General features: G+C 37.2%; 1 protein-coding gene across 4 annotated transcripts in view; it reads right to left on the reverse strand.

Moving 5' to 3' along the window:
- The window catches only part of LOC133247620 (uncharacterized), a 30,266-nt gene extending 11,243 nt beyond the window's left edge, over positions 1-19,023 (reverse strand). For 2 of the 4 annotated variants that reach the window (XR_009736451.1, XM_061416629.1), the window contains exons 1-3: positions 18,875-19,022; positions 10,634-10,778; positions 5,508-5,601 (exon numbers count right to left, since the gene is read on the reverse strand). Coding sequence is in view for 3 of the 4 variants with exons in the window: in XM_061416629.1 (XP_061272613.1) it covers positions 5,508-5,601; positions 10,634-10,778; positions 18,875-18,900 (265 nt within the window). In the remaining variant the exon portion in view is untranslated. Of the gene's footprint in view, positions 1-5,507; positions 5,602-10,633; positions 10,779-18,874 lie in introns of all 4 variants that reach the window. The other 2 variants (XM_061416647.1, XM_061416639.1) reach the window with 1 other exon arrangement.
- Between the last annotated feature and the right edge of the window lie 4,714 nt (positions 19,024-23,737).

Here is a 23,737-nt window from a genome sequence, read left to right on the forward strand (position 1 = left end):
ATGACAATAATAGATTAATCAAGAAATGATTATTAAATATTTAAATCCCCCAGTTCCTGTGTTTCTCTTCCTGCTGCCAGAAACCTTGAGGCCATCTCTGATGAGCTTACTTCCTAGGCCTTCCCATCACCAGATGAGTTATACAAGAGAAAGGAAATAGCAAACAAATCAGCAATTTTATTTCTTTTTCATCTGTTTTACTTTTTTTCAGTTTACAGTAAAGTGAATACAGTTATCAGAAAAAAAATAGGGCTGTAGATTATTTTAATTTAAATTTTTCACAATCTGCTACCTATGGTCTAGTTTTCTGCAGAGGATCAAAAGTCAGCTTTAACTTAAATTCTCACATATAGATTTCTTTTTAAATGCAATTTAGCACAGTACTATGACAAATATTGTGAGGTTCAGAGAAAATTTGATGACTTTCTAGAGTAATTAAAAGGGAGGAATGACCTCTATTAACTGTAGGGAAAAGTCAACATGTGGAGTTAACTTTTAATCTTACATCAATTACTTCTAGCTCAAGCAAGTGAGAAAAATCACCAGTATAGTGGCTTTAATCTTCATGTAATTTTCTCTTTAGGGATCATGAAGTCACTCTTGACTTTCTTTCTCTTTTGTCTCTTAACTCAATAAACCACCTAATCTTACCAGTTTTCCCCTTGAGAATCTGTCCCTTCCTTTTCAATGTCCAGGCACTCACATCTTCCTATCTGAACTGCAGCTACTTTCTGTTAGATCTCCTGCTTTGTAATCTTCTCTTCTTCAGCATAAATGACACAAATTGCTACCCAGCTCTCCTAAAAACAGCGTTTACCATGGGACTGATATTTTCAAAACCTTTCAGAAGTTTCTTATTGCTTATCAAATAAAGATGGAAAAGCCTAGTTCATCAGGCAATGTTTTCTACAATCTTATCCAGGTCCCCATTTCCAAACTCATTTCCTGCTATTTTCCAGCCTTATTGTCCTCTAAATCAGGTTTGCACATAACTTCCAGGGTTGGGGAAAGGGTATTTTGTTTTCAGTCTGGAGTTAAGTACCAGGTAATTGTCTGACTCCAGATGATTAATTTGACTTTTCTGAGCTGTTCAGTTTTCCACGTCTGCAAAAATATGGGGAAGTCTAGCATCAAGGGCCCATCAAAGGCTGAATTTGGTGAGAAATTATGTTTGAAGTTCACAATATTTTATAAAGATTTTATAAATTTCTAATTTATAAAATTATTTCTAATACTTTTAGACCAACATAGGTTTTCTTATTGTCATAGACCCTGACACTCCTATCATGCTGCCACAGGCACACTTCACTCTCTCCTGATGCCAATCAAGCCCCTGAAAGCTACCCTAAATTTTGTTGTTTAGTCCCTGAGTCATGTCTGACTCTTTTGAGACCCCATGGACTGTAGCCCACTAGGCTCCTCTGTCCATGGGATTTCCCAGGCAAGAATACTGAAGTGGGTTGTCATTTCCTTCTCCAGGGGATTTTCTCCACCCAGGGATCAATCCCACATCTGCATTGGCAGGCAGAGTCTTTACTGCCGAGCCACCGGGTTTGATTTTAATTTGCTCCCAACTCTAACATCTTGTATTCTAAGAGTCAGACCTGGCACCATTTGTACCCACTTCTCCTCACTCCATTTTTTCTGGAATGCATGGTTTCAAAGGTGAAAAGAACACAGAAACGATATTGAAGGTTCAAGAACAAACTTTGCTTTTTGTGGCAAGTCTGTCTGGACTCTGATGGGTGATAATGAGTCCATTTGAGATGGATTTATGGAAGGCAATAAGAGCAAGAGGCCAATGCTTCATTATTTTGACAAAAACATCAGTTCTTTCATCAGACACGGAAGCCAAGAATCTAACCTGCGCTTTCAGGCATTTCTCTCATAACAAGCTGTAATGTTGCCACTCAGGAAATTACATAGCCGGAAGGTGGTAGTATCCCAGCTACTTTACAAATTAAATATCCTTGTACTAGGAAATCACCTTCTTCATTGATTAGAATGATTGGAATTAAAAGTTATAGAACTGGAAAAACTGGACCAGTCAACTCATTGACTGGGGAGACCTCAGGTTTTATTGTCTTTATTTACACCCTCTCCCCCACACCAAATTTGGTAGCTTTCTTTGTGCAATAGCTATACCAGAGTTATTAAACTCTGCCCTGTATTTTTTGTTTGATATCTATTGATCTTCTGCTCTTTCAATTATTTCTTTTTAAAGCAGCTTGCAAAGATTTCTTTGAAGTTAGAAGCCAAAGGTCACTTCCACTGTGAGGAGATGTATTAAATTGGATTCTTTTTATTAAAAAAAACCTCAGACCTGCTTGGTAATTGAAGATATATCTCAGCAGCTGAGAACTGAAATCTGGAATATCTGACAGCCCAGGGATGTTGGCTTTCACCTGCCATCTCTGAGCTTGTTCTTTGTCCCTTCATCGGATTTCTAACTCCTAACAGCAGTGACTGAATTAACTTGCTGGAGGATTTTCAAACAGGAAGAATCTATTCTTTTTTTTTTTAATGTTATTTTATTTTTAAACTTTACAGTATTGTGTTAGTTTTGCCAAATATCGAAATGAATCCGCCACAGGTAATTCTGCCAACAATATGCTCTTTGGCTTCATTTAATTGGGAGGAGGTAAGTCAGTCTCTATCTGGCAATCAAAGCCCTGGGAAATTGCTGTTTATCACACACCAGCTAACCTTTCTTTTCTTGGGAACTCTTCCTGAATGTACAACTGGGGCAACTAAGATCAACTGCAGTAATTTTGATGGGTGTTTCAGGATCTAATCTAGAAAGAGGGGGCATTCTTAGAATGCTTTTGAAATGTACTTGTTCTCCATCTCACACAAAAAACACTTAAGCAAAATTTAGGGCAATGAACAAGGGACATCTGTTTTCTTCATGGCTTGAGTTGATGGGATTTTTCACTGGTTCCTATCCCCTAGATCATGTTCCATTCCTTTTACGACCAGTCACTTGCGAGAGATTGGGTGTTGTTAATGGCCTAATGGAAGCAAAATGTGCCTTATCTCTGGAGAGCGATGATATCCTCTGCATGAATGACCACTGGGATCTTCATGAGGGCTGATTTTGCTGAGTGATGACCTCAGCACATGACTTGCCTGCTTAGATCAGAGAAGGAGGGAGACAGCTGGACTCTTTACACATGCTCCTTTTCAGTTTACTCCTAGATTTTTATTCTCCTGTCATCTCCTCCAGTTTCTTCAGTTTTGCAGTTCTAAATCTCAACTCTCCACCTGTCCCTCCAAATGCAATTTATTTTGCCTCATGGTGGCTGCCACAATTATCAACAACCTCCTCCCACATACACCTGCGTAAATGCCAATACGCTTACATTCTGTTCCCAGTGTTCACTTCCTATTCAAATGTATTCCTTTCCTGCCTCTCTCCAAGCCCCCTCAACCAGTTTTTCCCATAGTAGGGATCTCAGATCACCTGCAACAGAATCGCCTATAATAATTTTAATAAATTCAGATTCCAGGGCCCCACTGCATACTAACTACATCAGATGCTTCAGGCATAGGGCCTGGGAATCCGTGTTTTCCACACACTTCCAGGTAACTTGTGCACACACTGAAGTTTAAGAGCGTACGAAACTCTGCCTTCTTTAGCTCCTTATGTAACCCTTTCTCTTTCTTTTGTTGATGAACTCTGTACCTGTGACATACATGGCCTCATGGCCTCTGATCTCCTTCCTTCCTTCCTAATTCCCCATAATTTATTTTTTATTGTTTATTTTTTTTTCATTAAAATTTCTTTAAAGTAGGTCTTTGTTGGTTATTTACTTTAAATATAGAAGTGCGTACATGTCACTAATTTCCCATAATTTGTTGCTCCTAGAAAAATATTCTAAGGTCTCCAAAGGAAAGTATAATTTACCTCTAATAGTACTATCTAATAACATTTTATTATTATAAAATATATTAATATAATATATAATTAAATTGTTACATACAATAATGTTTTATTATATAAGCAGTGAATGCTTAGCTGCAAATAGATATGGTAGAGTTAAACCATAAGAGCATATTTAACTCACAGTTTTATAAAAAGATGTTATTTTAATCACCTTTGTCATTTGAGTTTGAGTGAACGAAGAAAAGCATTAGTGGGTAAAGTAATGCAATTGAGAGGTGGAAATGGGCAGATGAATATACCTATAGCAACTTTTCTTATATCAATATTACAATTTATGATAGACAATGTATCTGCAAGTCTACAAATACAGATGTAAATTAGCCAAGATACTTGATATTTTGTAAAGACCAAATGCTCACTGCAGCAGGAATTATGTCTAATATTATTTCATCCACTTAAGAAGGATGCAAAAAGATAACAGTCTCTGTTCCTATAGAACTTATAATCTATTGCAGCTATTTCTAGAAATAAAACATTATGTATATCGAGGGCTTCAGATTAAAAATCCTTCATACTGTCATACCGGCACACTTATAAAATCTGACAGTATGAAAGAGGAATAATAAAGCCTTGGTTATTTTACCAAGTTTAAAATGTTTAGTGAAAATGCATAATGAGACTACTGGTTTATTTAGATTCTCTTTTAATGCTTTTTTAATCAATGTAGGATTAACCAGCTTCAAGTCATCCACTGAAGTAACAGTGTTATTCATGATCATAAAACTCCAACAAAGATCATTGGTTAAATAAATTTAATAACATCCTTATGATGGAAAGATATGCAACTTCTAAACAATTTATTTAGAGTAATGTTTATAACATGGAGGAAAGAAAGGCTCACAATATCAGGTGAAAAAACTCAAAAAATACAGATGTCCACATTATTTTGTAAGGAAATATATACATGCTTTTCAAAAAAAAGACTAAATGGAAAGAAAAGTCACAGTGACTATTTCTGGATAATTGAATTACAGGTTCTTCTGTTTCTGTTTTCTAATATAGAACATTATTATTTATATGATCAGCTATAAGATTATGTTTTTAGGGCTTCTTTGGTGGTCAGTGGTTGAGTCTGCCTTGCAATGCAGGGAACACTGATTTGATCCCTGGTCTAGGAAGATCCCACATGCCACTGAGCAGTTGAGCCCATGCACCACAACAGCTGAGCCCGCATTCTAAAGCCTGAGAGCAGCAACTACTGAGCCCACACACTGAAGCTACTGAAGCCCTTGCACCCCAGAGCCCACACAGAAGCCCAATGAGAAGCATGTGCACTGCAATGAAGAGTAGTCCCCCCTCACAGCAAGTAGAGAAAGTCCACACACAGGAACAAAGACCCACCACAGCCCCAAAGTAAAATAAACAAATGAATAAATCTTAAAGGAAAAAGAGTATGCTTTTAAAGGTGGTTTCACTATATTAACAACTATATGGTCTTGAAAAAGGAAATTTTTCTACCTCTGGGTCATACAGGTTTTTATCCCCAAGTAATGTCTTGTTATCTTCAAAAAACATCTACTAAGAGCATGTACAAAAAGATCACACACTTCTGTTCCTTTACCTTCTCTTACTCGTGGGCAACGCAGTTGACTTCCTTGGATGTCATTTTGTTCTACTTTGTGCCAAGTGAGGTACTTAAAAGAATCTGATGGAAGCTTTAAAGTAAGAGAAAAGAGAAATATCATCTGGCGATAAATAGTTCACTTACTTTATGTGTACAAGTAATGTGAACCCATCCAAACATTAAGCTAAATTGAACTCCAGGTACCTAATGATGTGCTTATTGATGTTATGTTCGTCCAATCTAAATTATTTATTTTTATTCAGTTTTGCATCTTCCAACACCTGCAATTGATTTATGTTTGCTGACAAATGATAGCACAAATAAATATATGCACCCATTCATGAATCCACTTTACATCACCTCTAATAATCTGTCCTCTGCTATTTATTGAATAGCTCATGAGGAATCTCATTCTATTTTAGAATAGTTGTAATTGTTAAAGGTTCTTCATTATATGGACCTGAAGTAATCCCTCTGAGTTAGTCCAGTTACAAAAGCTCTGCCTTTTGAGGCTACCCAGAAGAATCCCTTCGCATGTGACTACTATTTTAAGTGTATAATAATAGTTGTCATCCTCTTTATCATTTAGTTATTACTTATAGATCATGGTTTACAAATTATTGACTATTCAGGAGAAGCGTGGTTTTCCTTGGGAAGAGTTCCATTTTATTGACATTATTCCTAAAATGTGTGGCCAATATTGAATGAAATATTTCGGGTCTCTGCTCATCTTTCTTGTTCTGGACAATGTATTGTTGACCAGAATATGTGTCAAGATCACATCTGGGGCAATTTTATGCTGTTTATTACTACCAAAGCTGTAGCCAATCAAAATTCCTAGTATCTTACATGACTTATGATAGTTTCAAGGTTAGCACAAACTAAAAGGCATATTACTCAGCAAAGAACATGTTAAATACATACACCATAGATTGATTCTTCTGTTAGCTGTGTTATACCTGTACAGGCAAATCAAGGGTATTTGATTTGAAGAAGCGCCAGTACAGTATTTGGAACAACTACATTCATCTCACAGAACAGTATTTTGCATAATTTTCCTTTGCTTGAGGCTGTGTGACTAACATAAAGAACATTTTCATCATGAAAAAAGCTTATGAGGCACTGGATTAAACCAAGCTAAGCATTTATCTTTACTACAGGACTGCTCTGAACCTTTAGTATCTTAAGATATATTGTGAGTCTGTACTACAAAGTATTTTCCTAGAGTTTTAAACCATAGAACCTTTCATTCTTAGCATAGCACATGGAACTAGCCCATCCTATAAAGCAAAATTTGGGGCAAGCTGCCTCAAAATAAATTGGGAAGAGGTGGGTTTTTAATAATCATTTAACTTTGATCTTTTACCTTCATTACTTACTTACTGAATGACCTTAGTTGGTCCATGAATATTTAAACACATTCATTTTATTTATTTATTACTTATTTTTAATAATTTTTATTGGAGTATAGTTGATTTACAATGTGTTAGTTTCAGGTGTATAGCAAAGTGAATCAGTTATACATATATCCACTCTTTTTTAGATTCATTTCTGATATAGGCCATTACAGAGTATTGAGTACAGTTCTTTGTGCTATACTGTTATTACTGTTGTTGAGTAGCTTAGTCACGTCCAACTCTTGCGACCCCATAGACTGTAGCCTGCCAGGCTCCTCTGTCCACAGGATTTCCCAGGCAAAAATACTGGAGTGAGTTGCCATTTCTTTTTCCAGGGGATCTTCCCGACTCAGGGATCAAACCTGGGTCTCCTGCATTGCAGGTAGATTCTTTACTGTCTGAGCCACCAGAGAAACCCCATTTTTTATAGTAGTGTGTATATGTCAGTCCCAATCTCCCAGTTTATCCCCCCACTTTCCGGCACTGGTGACTGTAAGTTTGTTTTCTACATCTGACATGGTTTTATTTTGGAACTGTATGACTGTATTACCTGTTAAAGACATTTAAAGGATTTACAGCCATCAGTGATTGGTTGCACAGCTATGTAATCCATCATAATGGCAGACTGTGCAAGCTGCACAGGGAGGGAAATGGGGTGGCCACTGAATGAAGAACCAAGTGGCATCAGTGTTTCGGAAGTCTCTGGGAGGTTGAACAAATGTGCTTGAAGATAGTTGAGAGGAATGTCTGAGACTATTTTTTTTTTCAAATAATAAAACACACTTTCCTTTTTAATAGCCATTCAAAAATGTACAACAGTTGAAATTGTATTTGAACACTTTCTAGGGCTTCTGAGTAACCTTCCTAGATTTAATCATTATCATTACCATTTGGGTCCAGGGTATCTCTAGCCCAGGATATGGAGAGCTGTACCATGAAGCATCTTCCCTACCTTCTGCTGCTGAGTATCAGTGAGAGTTGATAGACAGCAATATTGGTGCTCAGATTTAAGAAAATTCTTCAAGGTCATATAGGTAGGTAGTTATTGAACCGGAACAGAAACCTAGCTCTGGCTGGCTAAAAAATGGTAGCTGTTTTCTCTCTGAAGCTATTAAAGAACAATAACAGGGGCTCCTGGGTGTTGCAGTGCTGTGAGTGGTGAATGCACCCCTACCTTCTTCCCTGTTTCTCCTCCCCTTCCTTCTCTCTGAAGCAGATGTTTTTTCCCCTCTCTAAGTGATGTATTTTCTTTCATTGTGGCGCTCATTTTCCAGGGAAGTTAGGTCAATGAAAATTGTTGAGTAAAATGGCCAGACCTGGTTAATTCCAAGCCTCACATTCTTTTCATTGAAACATGAATATTGTGGAAGAAAAGACTTGGGATCTGATTTTTTTTGTTACAGGGAAATTCAGTCCATTTACTTTCATTAGGATAACTAATATGTTTGGTCTGATTTCTACCATCTTATTTTATATTTTTTGTTTATTTCTTCTTATTCCCTTATTACTTCTAAAAAGTTTAACAAGTTAAATCCTCCACCAGTACTTAAAATTATGCTGGTAATTGCATTCATATTTAAATTAAGTGTAACTAAATTTCTGTATCACTTTATCATGTAACTAAATTTCTGTATCACTTTATCATGTAACTAAATTTCTGTATCACTTTATCAAAGTTAAATAATAACTATTTTTATCCTACTCTTCCAAAGTGAGACCTTTAGCATGGTTTTATGCTTATTTTTGCTGATATACTTCCTCAAGTCATTTTACCAGAAGGCGAATGCAGGTGGTTATCTTTCCACATCTGAAAATTTCCTTTACCTTCACATAAGAGTGATCTTATTGGTCAGTTGTAGAAATTTAACTTAGAATACTGTCCCTTGTCTCATTACTTTGTAATGATTATTCTTCTGTCTTAAGTGTTCAGAATTGTGGCTTTGAGAAGGCTGTCTGTTTCTCTCTCCTTTGCTGGGAATGCCTTCTATTTGGAAGTTTACAAGATTTTCTGTCTTTGGGGTTCAGAAATTTCATCAGTATATGCCCAGGGCATCATCTTATGACTCATGAAGTCGCTCAGTCGTGTCTGACTCTTTGCAACCCCGTGGACTGTAGCCCATCAGGCTCTTCCATCCATGGGATTCTCCAGGCAAGAATACTGGAGTGGGTTGCCATTTCCTTCTCCAGGGTAAACATATTCATTTTAAAAATAACAAAGTTCTCTAACTTGATTAACAGCAACATTAAAAAGTTAATTAATGCTTGAGAAATTCTTTGGGACAATCTGGGGATTCGCTAACATACTTTCAAGTAATTCACTTATTCTTCAGAACTATTTTTAAAAAACTAAGAAACACAAACACGTTTTAGATTATTGAAAAATGTAGTCTGTCTTTGGCTGTTCGGTTTACATGTTTGTGGAAGCATCTTTCCCAATCTGTTATGTGCTTTTGGAATTTTTTTTTGCTTGTTACTGTCATAGAATAAAAAAAATTTTAAGTTAAATTTCCTGTAGTTGCCACATCCAATTGCCTTTTTGTGCTGTTTCCTGAGACTCTAGCTGGGGAAAAAATGAATTTAAGCTAAAGCTATATTGAAAATAAAGTTTCCGTTTTTCAACTGATATCTAATTTTGGGTAAAAAAACTGTGTTTTTTAAAGGAGTTATGTGGTTGATTTGGGGGTTTCTAGCATCACAGGAAAATGAGCCATTGCATTTCTTTGTTTATATCTATGAAAAGCTGTCAACATATTGCAGTTGTGTGCCCATGCTTTCTTCTTAAAGGACTGGTGAATATTCCTATGTCTTACCCTGTTCTTCTTCCTTTTTTGATTTTGATGAACCAAGTGATTAACCATTGGTTCAATAAATATTTTTGAAACTAGAATGCTTCATTTCAACTCACTAATTTATTGAAAATAAATATGGTGCCCCTGCTATGTGGCAGGCACTATCTCAGACACTAAAGATACAAAGTTAAATAAAATATGGTATTTGTGCTTGAAAAACTCATTTTCTGTAATTTGAGAGGCAAACATAGAAATCACTTATTTTCATCCAAGGAACAATTGGAAAATTTTTGAATGAAGGAAAGGAGGGACAAAACTTTGTGATTCCACTTAGATGGGTTGAAGAACAATCTTAGAAATGGTGAGTTTAGGAAGAAATTTTTTTATCTTGTGGACAAAGGATATTCCATAAAGAAAGGAGATAATTTTTAGACTAGAGACAGAATTTGAACTCAGTGGGGAAAGGAAGGGACACCATTGTTATGTCTCTGGTCATTATCTTTTCTATTCATCTCTATCTCTTTTGTTTTCCTTCCTCCACCCCAGAGTCTTTCCTTTCTGAGTTGGGACTGAGAGTAGCAATTTTCATTTTCTCCCCAGTTACAAGGATAGGTTTAAGACATGTGTGTGTGTTTGCTAAGTTGCTTTGGTCAAGTCCAGCTTTTTGTGGCCTTACTGACTGTAGCCTGCCAGACTCCTCAGTCCACGGGATTTCCCAAGCAAGAATACTGAAGTGGGTTGCCATACCCTTCTCCAGGGGATCTTCCCTACCCAGGGATCGAACCCGCATCTCTTATGCTCCTGCCTTGGCTAGCAGGTTCTTTACTACTAGTGCCACCTTGGAAGACATGTATACACTTATTAAAAAATGTAAAATGTTAAGTAAAATGCAGGTTAAACTTATGACTAAGTAAAGAACTAATTAAAAAATTCTTACCAGGGATGATATTCCAGAATCGGAACGAGAATATAGTGTTCTGTTCCTGGAGAGAGCCCACAGAGTGTGTGTCTCACTCAGATAGGAGCTGTAGGATGAATTAGATGGACAAGTCTTCTGATCGCTTGTGTTTTGACCTGAGGAGCTGAGCAAAAGAAAATGCTTAAGAGGTTTAAGAGGGAGGGGATATATGAATACTTATGCCTGATTCACATTTTTGCATGGAAGAAACCAATACAACATTGTAAAGCAATTATCCTCCAATTAAACATTTAAAAAAATGCTTAAAGTTTTTCAATGTAAACATCTTTGTATAAAACAATAGCCACAAATTATAAGCACCAGCTTTTCCATTTATAAGAGAGATAAATGATACCCTAGGAATTCTGTCATAGTCCTAAACACATTTTTTATGGCTGACAGTCACTTAAGGCAAATTCTCCTCCAGGTAAGACTGTCTACAGAGACTGCACATCTTAGAAAAGTAAATCTAATGGTACACACGAAGACATGCTCATAGGATGTGAACAAGGAAATCAGCCCTAATTTTGGAATACCATTCCTGGTACAGATTTGGCTTAGGCCAAATAAGCTTTAAACTCCCTACTGGTTTTCCCACTGATCTGGGTCTTCCATTTTCCATGAAATTTCCCCAAAACCTATTATATTTCCTCAAATTTGTGGCAAACATATTAAAAATTCAGGTTCTTTAATCAATTTTTCTCACTTTGAAATACTGCTCAAATAGTTCACTTAAAAACAGTCCTATTCTCTCTGTATTCCCACTGTTATGCCACTGAGATATAAAATGTCTTTTTGCTTTCCTGCATTTATTATTTACTGTTATTCTTGCACTTTTCCCTTTCTCCTCAGGAGTGGTTATGTTTCTCTTTCTGTAATTGGTACTGTATATTACTTTAGGTCAATTTAAAAATATCTGAGTATGCTTTTCCATGTTAAATAAAACTAGAAACTGTATCTATCTCTGGCCTCTTTTTACACTTGATGGATTATTTTTCAGGCTCCGAGAATCTTAAGAGACAGCATTCTATATTTTATGGCACAGTTATTATGAAGGTCTGTAGCAATTTTGCTTACAAGAAACTGACACATCTCTTGTATATTGAAGTTGCCTTCATGAAGTATAATGTAGAAATGTCTTTCATTTTTCATGTATTAACTGATGTGTTAGAGTAGACGAGCATAGCCATTACATCATATTCTAAAAATAGTGCTACTATGCCATTAAGTAAATAAAACTGTGCCTTGTTATCAAGGAAAAAATTATCCCTCCATCAGAAAATATATACCTCTCCAATATTCCCCAACTGAGCAATTCTTTAATAACCTGGACATGGTTTTCTTGACATTACCAAAGAATACTTTGCCATGGTAACAAATTAACAAACATTAGAAAAACATTACAGTGTGCAAAATGTATTACTCCCGAAGCGGGTAAATCCTGCTATCTCTAACCAGAGTTTTGCCAACAATCAGGGAGAATAAAATAATGCAAAATGGAATAGTATTTCAGGGGATGAACAGAGGATAAACATTTAACTGACTTTTGGTTCTCTTGTCTTTATGAAAATATGCTAGCCATTTCCTGCCAAAATGAAATCAGGAAAATAAGGATAATGACATGACTGACTCTTCTGTGATTCTGAACTTTAGTCATGGTTACACAGGGATGAGGGCCTGACAAAACATGGGGCACTGGAGAAGGGAATGGCAAATCATTTCAGTATTATTGCCTTAAGAACCTTATCAACGGTATGAAAAATCTGGCTTAAAACTCAACATTCAAAAAACTAAGATCATGGCATCCAGTTGTATCCCTTCATGGCAAATAGATGGGGAAAACATGGAAACTGTGTCAGATTTCATTTTCTTGGGCTTCAAAATCAATGCTTACACTGACTGTTGTCATGCAATTAAAAGACGCTTGCCCCTTGGAAGAATAACTATGGGAAACCTAGACAGTGTATTAAAAAGCAGAGACATTACTTTGCTGACAAAGGTCCGTATAGTCAAAGCTTTGGTTTTTCCAGTAGTCATGTATGGATGTGAGAGTTGGACCATAAAAAGGCTGAGCACTGAAGAACTGACGCTTCCAAACTGTGGTGTTGGAGAAGACTCTTGAGAATCCCTTGGACTGCAAGGAGATCCAACCAGTCTGTCCTAAAGGAAATCAACCCTGAATAGTCATTGGAAGGACTGATGCTGAAGCTGATGATCCAATACTTTGGCCACCTGATGCAAAGAGTTGACTCATTGGAAAGGACTCTGATGCTGGGAAAGATTGAAGGCAGAAGGAGAAGGGGACAACAGAGGATGAGATGGTTGGATGGCATCACTGACTCAATGAACATGAGTTTGAGCAAACTCAGGGAGATAGTGAAGGACAGGGAAGTCCATGGGGTCGTGCTGTGGTCCATAGGGTCACCAAGAGCCAGACACGACTTCACAACTGAACAACAGCACAGTGATGAGAAGCAGACCCAATAGGAAAATCTGGAAGTGTCTCTCTCTCTCTTGTTTTTAAACCTAAAATGTGAGAAATAGTCTTATTTTGTTTAAAGGAGAGCACAGGGAACCATAAATTCACAAAGCCAAAATGTCTGATAAGAAAGATCCAGTTGATTGGGTTTTCACTGTACTTTGGTTGGGCAGTGCTGCAAGACCACGTACAACAGCTTCAAGGGAAAATCACATTTACAAGTAACTGAAAATCATCTCATTATCTTAATTTACATTAGATTATTTGAGAGTTTAAACTGGAAGAACTATTTGTGCAATTATCTTGACTGCTACTAGACATTTACGAATAACAGAAAGTAATTAAAACTTTGGTAACAGAAATAAATAGGCAAATAACATCCGCACTCTTTCTTTCTCTTTCACTGGCTTTTTTCCTGCCACAATGGAATGAAATAAATTTGGTCTAGAGTTTCAGCTAAGGACAGATTATCTGAGAAGATTCTAACCAGTAGATAACTAGTCTGACTCTCTTTCAGTGTGATTACTTTCTGTGGGTCTCAAAGGCTGAATTCTTTCTCTCATACTCGTATATTCCTCCTGGACATACACCAGAGGGCAGTGGTGAAGAGCAGTGTGCTGACATCGTGAAGTAAAACCTTTGGGGAATTCTGAAGCTCTTCTTTGTTCCATTACTTCTATCACAAGTTCCATATAGAAGTTTACTTTGGTCCAGTTTGGGGGGAAAAATATCAGCAAAGAAAGATAATTTGTGATCCTTTAGTTTAAAAAAAGAAAAGGTAGAGCATCTTCCAGGTTATCTAACTAATCCAAACTTCTACCCCATCTGCCTTCATGCACACGTCACTGACGTTCAGAGTGCAAAACCATGAGCCCTGGGAACGTAAAACTGTTACTGCGATGACCTCGGGTCACTTAGCACCTCTGGTGGATCCTTGCCTTTAATATTCAGAAGATGATGCGGACTCTGCCTGAGTGAAAAGCTTTTTTGGTTTGGTTTTGTGTTTTTTTGGCAACAATATTAACAGGATGACAACTATTACTAATATAATGATTTTATAATTGACATTTATTAATCATATGCTACGGAGAAGGCAATGGGACCCCACTCCAGTACTCTTGCCTGGAAAATCCCATGGACGGAGGAACCTGGTAGGCTGCAGTCCACGGGTCGCTAAGAGTCAGACACGACTGAGCGACTTCACTTTCACTTTTCACTTTCCTGCATTGGAGAAGGAAATGGCAACCCCCTCCAGTGTTCTTGCCTGGAGAATCCCAGGGACGGGGGAGCCTGGTGGGCTGCCATCTATGGGGTCACACAGAGTCGGACACAACTGAAGTGACTTAGTATTAGCATTAGCAATCATATGCTATGTGCTAGGCATTACACTAAGAACTTTACAGAGATTAACTCATTTAATCATTGTTGTTGTTCAGCCACCAAGTTGTGTCCAACTGTTTGCAACTCCATGGACTGCAGCACATCAGGACTCCTTATCCTTTGCTATCTCCCAGAGTTTGCTCAAATTCATGTCCATTGAGTCAGTGATGCCATCCAACCATCTCATCCTTTGCCACCCTCTTCTCCTTTTGCTTTTAATCTTTCCCAGCATTAAGGTCTTTCCCAATGAGTCAGCTCTTCATATCAGGTGGCCAAAGTATTTAATCATTAAAATCACCGAAGTGCATAACATTGTTATTTTGATTTTAGTGATGAGGAAGCAGAGACCCAAAAAGGTGGCATAACTTGTCCAAGTCAAACAAGTAAATGATCAAGTGTTTTTAATTACTACAATTCAAATAAGATTCAGACAAGTCACTGTGATTCTTTAAATAACTGTAAATCTGTATCATTTATTCAGATGCAGGTGTTATTAGGGAAGATCATTAGTATTGATTTTTCCTATTCTGATTGCTTCACTTAACTACAGATAAATAATTCAGTAGTTAATAAAACATGTAAATCTGAGCACTGACTCTTTACTGAAAATAAATGGTAAGCCTTTAGTAGTAGAACCTATGAGAACATCATTCCAGGTGATATCAAGCTGTTTTAAAAACCCTCTCATGTCTCCCCTCCCCAAGGAAAATAAAACCAGGCTTATAGTTTAGTTAGTATTTTGGTTTACTCATTTTTAATCTTTCTGCCTGCATTGAACAAACAATTATCATAAATTGCAAGTCTAAACCTTATGAAAGAGAAATTAATTTTATTAATGCTGTAATATAATGTTGCCATGACTAAAACAGTACAGCATTTGTCAGGAGTGATTTATGATGTCTTTAAAATAAGTGGTATTATCTGAATTGGCCATCTGTTCTTGGTTTCAAAAAGTGTAGAATGGCCAACAAGAGGGAATCTGGTGAGCTGAGACTGCAGGACAAAAAACAACAATAATATAAGTTATCAATTCATGAGCCCCTTTCATTGGAAGATTGCATTGTTGTTTACAATCAGGAATTGATAAGCCTCATAAATTGTCGGCTGCAAAGGGATGCTCTCTGTTTAATTAAAATGTCAAGTTGGTGATTATGTGGCTTTGCAAGGAGAGGAAAAGAGGAAGTGGCAGATGGCCGAGTTTCTAAGGTGAAGCGAAGGAGGCGGTATTGAACACACACCATCCAGAAGGCCAGGGGGCTGCTTCAGACAGTCAACGTGGTCAAGATGCATTGCTTACAACTCCATTTCTAAATGTTCCATTTATATTCAGTGCTGCATCATGAGAGCTTTGTATTTAGAAGAAAAAGAAAAAGCTCAATTGTATTTTTCAGTTATCAAAGGACGCTCCCCAAGTCCTCAGATGCTTTCTTTCTCCCCCCACATTATTGAGCGAGGTTCTCAGATCTAGTGGGATCTTGCTAAACCCATGCACTTAGGTTATCAGCTAGAGGAAACTTACCATGAACTCTAGAGCATTAAATTTGGCTGAAAGAAGATATCAATCCAATCTCTGATTACTCTGACAATTCTTCTTATCTTTTAAAATCCAGAAACCCTGTCCTTTCTATGCCTATGTATAAGTTAATTCATTTGTAAAACAGGTGATGATTGTGCTATCTACATGTTAGGGATGGTGATGAGATATTGTAAAACACCGAGAATGGAGGTTTCATGAGATCAAGAAGTCTTTTGCAATTATAATGTTAGTGTCTGAAATAGCAAATTTGGTATACCATGTTATTGCATTCAAATTTCTGATGGCTCTAAATTAAGTTCCTAGAACTAAATTCATAAATTAAGTAATCATATAGCAATGAATGTTCTAAAATACTCATGTGTTTTACAAATATCCCTAAAATTTTAGTGCCTAAGGCCCAGAATTTTAACAGATATATCTGAAATTATTTAGATTGTTGATTCTAAAAACATAGAGGAACAAATTATAATTTTGAAAAATATACAACAAAAATTGTCATTTCTTTATTTCTATCTTAATGGTCAGATTTTAATTTTATGTAACCTTGTATTCTAATGAATTTTTCCTGTTCCTGTTCCTCTAGCCCCATGTGCATTCCTATAAACACAAATAGGCCCCCATATTAAGGTGCAACAAGAGTAAAAGGACAAATGTATCAAAATTCTTTAGAGGAAAAGCTTGTAAACTTCAGTACCTATTAATGGGCTCATTGATATTTTTAGAAACACAAAGTTATATTAAAATCCTAGGAACAATGAAGATAAACTGAGATACCTCTATGTTTTCTTTATAAAATTATATTTAGAAATTTTTAGAATGTTACTGTAACCACATATATATCTGCTATTTAGAAGGTTCTCAGTACTTGAGCAATGTTTTACTACTACCTATATTGTTACAGTTTTGAAAATTCAGCCACATGTAACACTGAAAGGGAGAAGAATATATACACTAAAGGACAATATGTGATTAGGTAGTTTTGTTAACAGAGAAAAAACTAGAAAATTTCAAATGAAATTAACAGTATGTTAGGAAGATAGTATGATCAAGGCTTATTTCATGATGTGCAGAAATGTGATCGAACAAATACTGGCACTAAGAAAACGTTTTTTTTCCTTTTGTCTCCTTCCTTCCCTCCCTCCCACTCTTTCCCCACTCCTTCAAAATTTGAAGATTAAAGTTTAAATTAGCAGCCTGGTTATCACTTTTACCCTGTCTCTGAAATAATTTTATAAAATGTACTGCTACTGCTGCTGCTAAGTCACTTCAGTCGTGTCCGACTCTGTGCGACCCTGTAGACGGCAGCCCACCAGGCTCCCCCATCCCTGGGATTCTCCAGGCAGGAACACTGGAGCGGGTTGCCATTTCCTTCTCCAATGATGAAAGTGAAAAGTGAAAGCAAAGCCGCTCAGTAGTGTTCAACTTGCAGCGACTCTAGGGACTGCAGCACCAGGCTCCGCCGTCCATGGGATTTTCCAGGCAAGAGTACTGGAGTGGGGTGCATTGCCTTCTCCGAAAATGTACTAGCTTAAAAACAATAATATTGATCATAAATATCATTTTTTTTTACAGAATTCATGAGTAAACTTCCTCTTGGTACAGTGTATTCAAGGGTGTTAGCAAGTAGGAAAAATAAATTTATAACTGGTCACAAAATTTCTACACATTTAAAAACTATTGATTCACCTGCCCATTTCTAATTATTTCAGTTTTTGACATTAAAATCAACATAACATCTACATACTGCTGAGATGAGATGTTCAGAGTTTGCTAACTAAAAGAAAACTTCTGTAATATAACTGCTTCAGCCTTTAAATCCCTGCTTAAGCATGATTCCTATCTTAACTATAGGCAGTAAATTTAGGGAGCTATAAATAAATTTCACACAGTCATGAAAGCACGATGTATTTCATCCTGTGAAGGTGCAAATCTCACTTTTTTAAGGATGAGAGCCAATTTAAACTCATATAAGGACAAAACATTCAAGTCCTTAAGAGACCTAATCATATATTGTCTAATTATCAGCATGCTTTGAGAAACATTTATGAAACAGCTATAAAATTTAGGAATGAGGAAACAAGTATTGGATTTTGGCCTCTAATTTAATCTGATTTATGACTTTATTGATCTAGTAAAAGTCCTGTTTTCTGGTAGTTATTTCATTTAAATGTAACTCATAGATGAAACTAATATTAACTATAATTAGTGGGTATTACCCCACTCCAGTACTCTTGCCTGGAAAATCCCATGGACGGAGGCGCCTGGTAGGCTGCAATCCATGGGGTCGTGAAGAGTCGGACATAACTAAGTGACTTCACTTCTCACTTTCATGCACTGGAGAAGGAAATGGCAACCCACTCCAGTGTTCTTGCCTGGAGAATCCCAGGGATGGGGGAGCCTGGTGGGCTGCCGTCTGTGGGGTTGCACAGAGTCGGACACGACTGAAGCAAATTAGCAGCAGCAGCGGCGGCAGTGGATATTAACTAATAGATATTTCCTTCTGGCTGTCCTATCTGACCTTCCCCCTGAAGTTCACACACGCTCTCTTAACGTGCTGTGTGTAGCTATAAATGTACCACTACTAGACAGTAAGTCCAGCTCTCTGTTACAGCAGTTTAGATAGATTACCTGAATTGCATTTGTAGCCAGTTGCCTGCATATAGGAGAGGCGGTGGCTCATTTCTCTAAGCAACAGTCATCAGTAACCCAGATTTCATTATTTTACATTTTTAAATGAAATTTAATCCAGGAACACACAAACCTCTGGTTGTCTGTTTTCTCTCAAGGAATGAATAAGACCACTTACAACATTTCATTTGCTTACCTTTCGGACATGTCTTGTTGGTGCATAAAGTTCCTCTGGCCTTCCTAAACCTATTTTTCTGAAGACATTTTTCATCCCATTCCCAGAAGAGCTGTCCAGCAAGAATCAACAGCCTCCTTTTGGGGTCTTCCATGTATTCACCGTGACCAAGGAAACAAGCTGTTACCTAGCAACCTGGCTCTTTAGGAGGTATTGTTACCAATCTCTTAGTGCTCATCAAAGGAATTCCTGTGCTCCTGGAGCAGCTAATGGTGAACGTTGTTTCCAGGGAGTTTTCTAAACTGTGGTATAACTGAACCTTGACTACAGAAACATAAATTATAGCAGAGGAGCAAATGGCCCTGGCATCCCTGAAAAGTGTGCTGTCTTCAGTTCTATTATTTCTTGAATTGTCTGCATCTGGCTTGGGTTTAGTTGAAGTGGTACTCATGCAATGTATCCCTCAGTATTTGGTTTCATACTCCTCTTCTGTAGTTTCAGAACAAGCAGAAGGAGCAAAAGGGAAGTTATCTAATTCCAGCTTGAAACTTGCTCAGATAAAACACCTTGGACCTGAAGGTAGGGAATTCTGCCTTGTTCAGCACAAGGAAAGAAAAAGTATTTCAAAGCAAATGTTTACAACCTGTCACAGAAAAAGGAGATCATATCATATTGTATTCTCATTTACTGATTCAAGAAGTCTGCTTAGAGTACCTGCTATGTGTGTAGATAGCACTGTGAATTTTTAACTTCAGGAGCTGATAAAAGTTCTCTCAGCCTGCTCCTTGCATGCCTTCTTTCCTCCAAATAGAAAATGTGAGCTGTGCTTTTGAGGACTGAGAACTTGTTGTTTGCCAGAAGCACAGTAAACACTTTGATAGTCTCTACTGATTCAGAGAACAAGACATTCAGGAAACCATTTTATTCAAAACCTCATTTCAAAACAAGATGTTTGGCATGTCCTGGAAAAAAGCATTATGTCTCCATTTCTTTTTCCATGCAGTGGCAATCCATCCATAGGTAAAAATTTTCAGGAACCTTAGAGATCTGCTTCATATCAAAAGAGTGTAAACACATTCTCTACATTACGTTTCTGTTAGAATTTATATTACAAAAATGTTTCAGGCTGAAACTTACCATAAAAACTTTTTATGCTAAAAAATATCATTTGATATATTTGGTAAAGACCCACAATTGATTTGTTTCTGTCCAAGTTAGTATAATTAAGAAAAGCTATCAAATATCTATAATAATTAGATCTCAAATTTTGACTATTTTTCCCATGATGAGTAGAGATGCCAAATGGCAGACATTTCTTTACCCTCGTCATTTCTAAGCATCCTCAGAATTTCCCCAAGTCCAAAAATTGTAAACCAGTATTATCCCAAGATGAATTAATTAAATTATAAACTGGTCTTAATTAATCTTTTTAGCTTTTAGCCCCCCAAAACACACCATAGTTTCACTACCTCTGGCAAAAGCTATTCATACTCAAAGTTTTCATTCTGACTTTGCCAGAATCCTCAGATCCAATGTCTTCCCCAGTCTCCCAGTTGATCCTCACACTTTCTTCTCTATCTTCTAACTTCCAAGATCTCTGCTCCCATCCTTACTTCCACAAAGCAAACAGAAAGAAATTTCCTCAGGGTCCCATCATCCATTCATCCACTTACTCTCATCTTCCTGCCTATTTCTCATGCTTTCTCCTCATTTACAGGTATGACATCAGCACTTCTATTTTCATTTGTGGACTAGAGCCTATCCCTTCATCTCTACTCAAGACCATTGGTCCAGAAATTCTTCTGCATCATCAATTTCTCCTCTTCACTGCATCATTCCCACAAATGTATAAACATGCTGTGATTTTCCCCATTTAAAGCAGAAACCAAACAAAAATGCCCTGGATCCATTTCTCAATCCAGCTTCATCCCATTGCTTCACATCCATTACAGTGTGGGGAAAGCTTTGCAAGTGTTGTCTATGCTTGCTGCATCCAGTTCTCTTCCCATCCCTCTTGAACTCATTCAGGTGTTGTTTTCACTCTACTACTTCACTAGAACTACATTTGGCAAGGCCACTAATGACCTTCAAGTCACTAAATTCAGTGGTTGGTTCCTAGTTCTCATTTCCTTGATCTAGCCACTGTATTTGAAACATCGAGTTACTCTCTTCCCTGAAGTACTTTCTTCATTTGGCTTCTAGGACCCCACACTCCACTGGTTTTCTTTCTACTTTATAATCTCTTTTGCTGTTCCCTACTCATCCAACTAATGTCTTAATACTAATGTGTCCAAATCTCAGTCTTTAGACTTCTTTCTCTCTTAACTCACTCCATTAATGATCCTATCCAGTCTCATGGTTTTAAAAACAATTTCTATGCTAATGACTCCAATATTTATAACTCCATCCTAGACCCCCCTTCTCTCTCTTGAATTCCAGGCCTATATATTTACCTGCCTACTTGACATTCCTCTGGATGTTTCACAGTCGCCTCCATTTTAATATTCCCAAAATAAACTTCTAAATCTCCTATCCAGATCAACCCCTTTTATATCCTTCATTTACACAAACCCAAAATCATGGAATCATCCTTAACTACTCTTTTCTTTCAAATATTGCATCCAATCCCTGATGAAATCCTTTCAGCTCTAACTCAAAATATATTTAGAATCTGGCCACTTCCCATCTACTCCATGGCTACCACAGACCTCATATTTCTTTTTTTTTAACTTTGTATTTTGTATTGCAATATAGCCAATTCACAGTGTTGTGATAGTTTCTGGTGGACAGCAAAAGGACTCAGCCATACAGATACATGTATCCATTTTTCCCCACACTCCCCATCCAGGCTGCCACATAACATCAAGCAAAGTTCCCTGTGCTACTTATGGTACCATAAGACTCCATATTTCTCGTTTATTTATTGAACTATAGAAACTATAGTAATGAGCACTAACAATATTGTGTTAGTTTGGGTGTGAAGCAAGGATATTCAGAATATATATTCAGATTCTTTTCCATGATAGGTTATTATAAGATATTGAATATAGTCCCCTGTGCTACACAATGGGTCCTTGTTGTTTATCAACTTTATACAGTGGTGTGTATTTGTTAATCCCTAACTATTTATTTCTACCCCACTTTCTCCTTTGGTAACCATAAACTTGTTTCTAAGTTTGAATCTAGTTCTCGTTTGTAAATAAACTCATTGTATCATATTTTTAGTTTCCATATATAAGTGATATCACGTCATATCTGTCTTTCTCTGCTTGACTTTCTTCACTTAGTATGATACTCTCTAGGTCCATCCATATTGCCTCAATAGCGTTTCATTATTTTTATGGCCGAGTAATATTCCAATGTACATATATAGCACATCTTCTTAAACTAGTCATCTGTTCATGGGCACTTAGATTGCTTCCATGTCTTGGCTATTGTAAGTAGTGCTTCTGTGAACACTGATGTGAGACCCCCATATTTCTTAACAGTCGTATTGCAACAGACACTTCACTAGTCTCCTGTTGCAAACAATGCCCCCCCACCTTCTCTCCTCAAACACAACATGCAGAGTGATTCTGTTAGTCATTCTCCGTATCAAACACTCAAACGGTTATCTATGTCACAAAGAAAGGACCAGCATGCTTACTAGGAACTACAAGGCACTGATATATCTGGCATTAAAAAAAGTAATATCTCAAAATTAAAACTACTTTTGAACTGTCCTCAAAACAATCAAGATTCAAGTTGACTAAGGTTCTTTGACAACTACCTGGAAGCCCAGGTTGATACCTGATGTTAGACAATTAACTCTTTGAAAACATCCTTCTCCTTTTCTCTCTTATGGGCATCTGAGGTGGAGCTTTGGGTAATGAATCTGCCTGCCAATGCAGGAAACACAAGAGACTCGTGTTCAATCCTTAGGTGGGGAAGATCCCCTGGAGTAGGAAGTGACAACCCACTCCAACATTCTTGCCTGAAAAATCCTATGGACAGAGGAACCTGGCAGACTACAGTCCAAAGATTTGCAAAGAGCTGTACACGACTGAGTGACTAAGTATGCACACTATTTTTCTCTTAAGTTTCAGGACCAGTTAAAATAAGAAGTGTTCCAAATGTGGAATGTGAGCTATTAAAAAAAAGGCTACCATTTACAAGTGCTTCTCTGTATAATGGAGTGTTTTCTCAATATTGTGAAATAAAAACAAAAGGTAGAGTTTGTGGGTAGCTTCAGACAGTGGTAGCAGACTAGTTACCAGATCCCTAAGAGGTCCTCTTAACATGCAGCACACACACACTACGTCCTCTGAGAAGTATACAAAACAAAAGGAAGGGAAGAGTGTGTCTACACAAAAACTCAGCAGACCTTGAGAACAGAGAGTACTAAAACTTCAAAATAACTATGAATTAAAAAAAAAAGATGAATCTTTTTTTCATCTCACGTGTGTCTCATTTGTCAGTCCTAGCCTCACTCCACAGCAGTATTTCAAAGAAAGCAAAAGCTGAGCAAGAAAAACTGTGGAAAGGACAGAAAAAGATGGAGTCCAATATAGATCTAAAACTATCACAAGAAAAGATTAAGTCCAGCCTAACCAGGATGTGTTATGAAAATATCCACACAAATCAGAGGAAGGATTATTAGGGAAGAGACTTCAGAGTATGCCAGATGGAAAAGCCCAGGCATGATGTGAAGGGGACATCTTTGAAATAAGTAACTTCTGGGAGAGAAAAATGTGAAAAAAGAAGTGAGAACTTCCCTTTGGCAATTAGGAGGTGGAGACAAAGATAAAAGGGAAAACTTAAGGTCTTATAAAACAAAATAGCATCACTAGATGGAAGGACTCACAATTCACCCTGTGTCAGGTAATATCTCCCCCAGAGATGTCC

The sequence above is a fragment of the Bos javanicus genome, chromosome 1, assembly GCF_032452875.1.
Source record: "Bos javanicus breed banteng chromosome 1, ARS-OSU_banteng_1.0, whole genome shotgun sequence".
In the NCBI taxonomy this organism is placed as follows: Eukaryota; Metazoa; Chordata; class Mammalia; order Artiodactyla; family Bovidae; genus Bos; species Bos javanicus.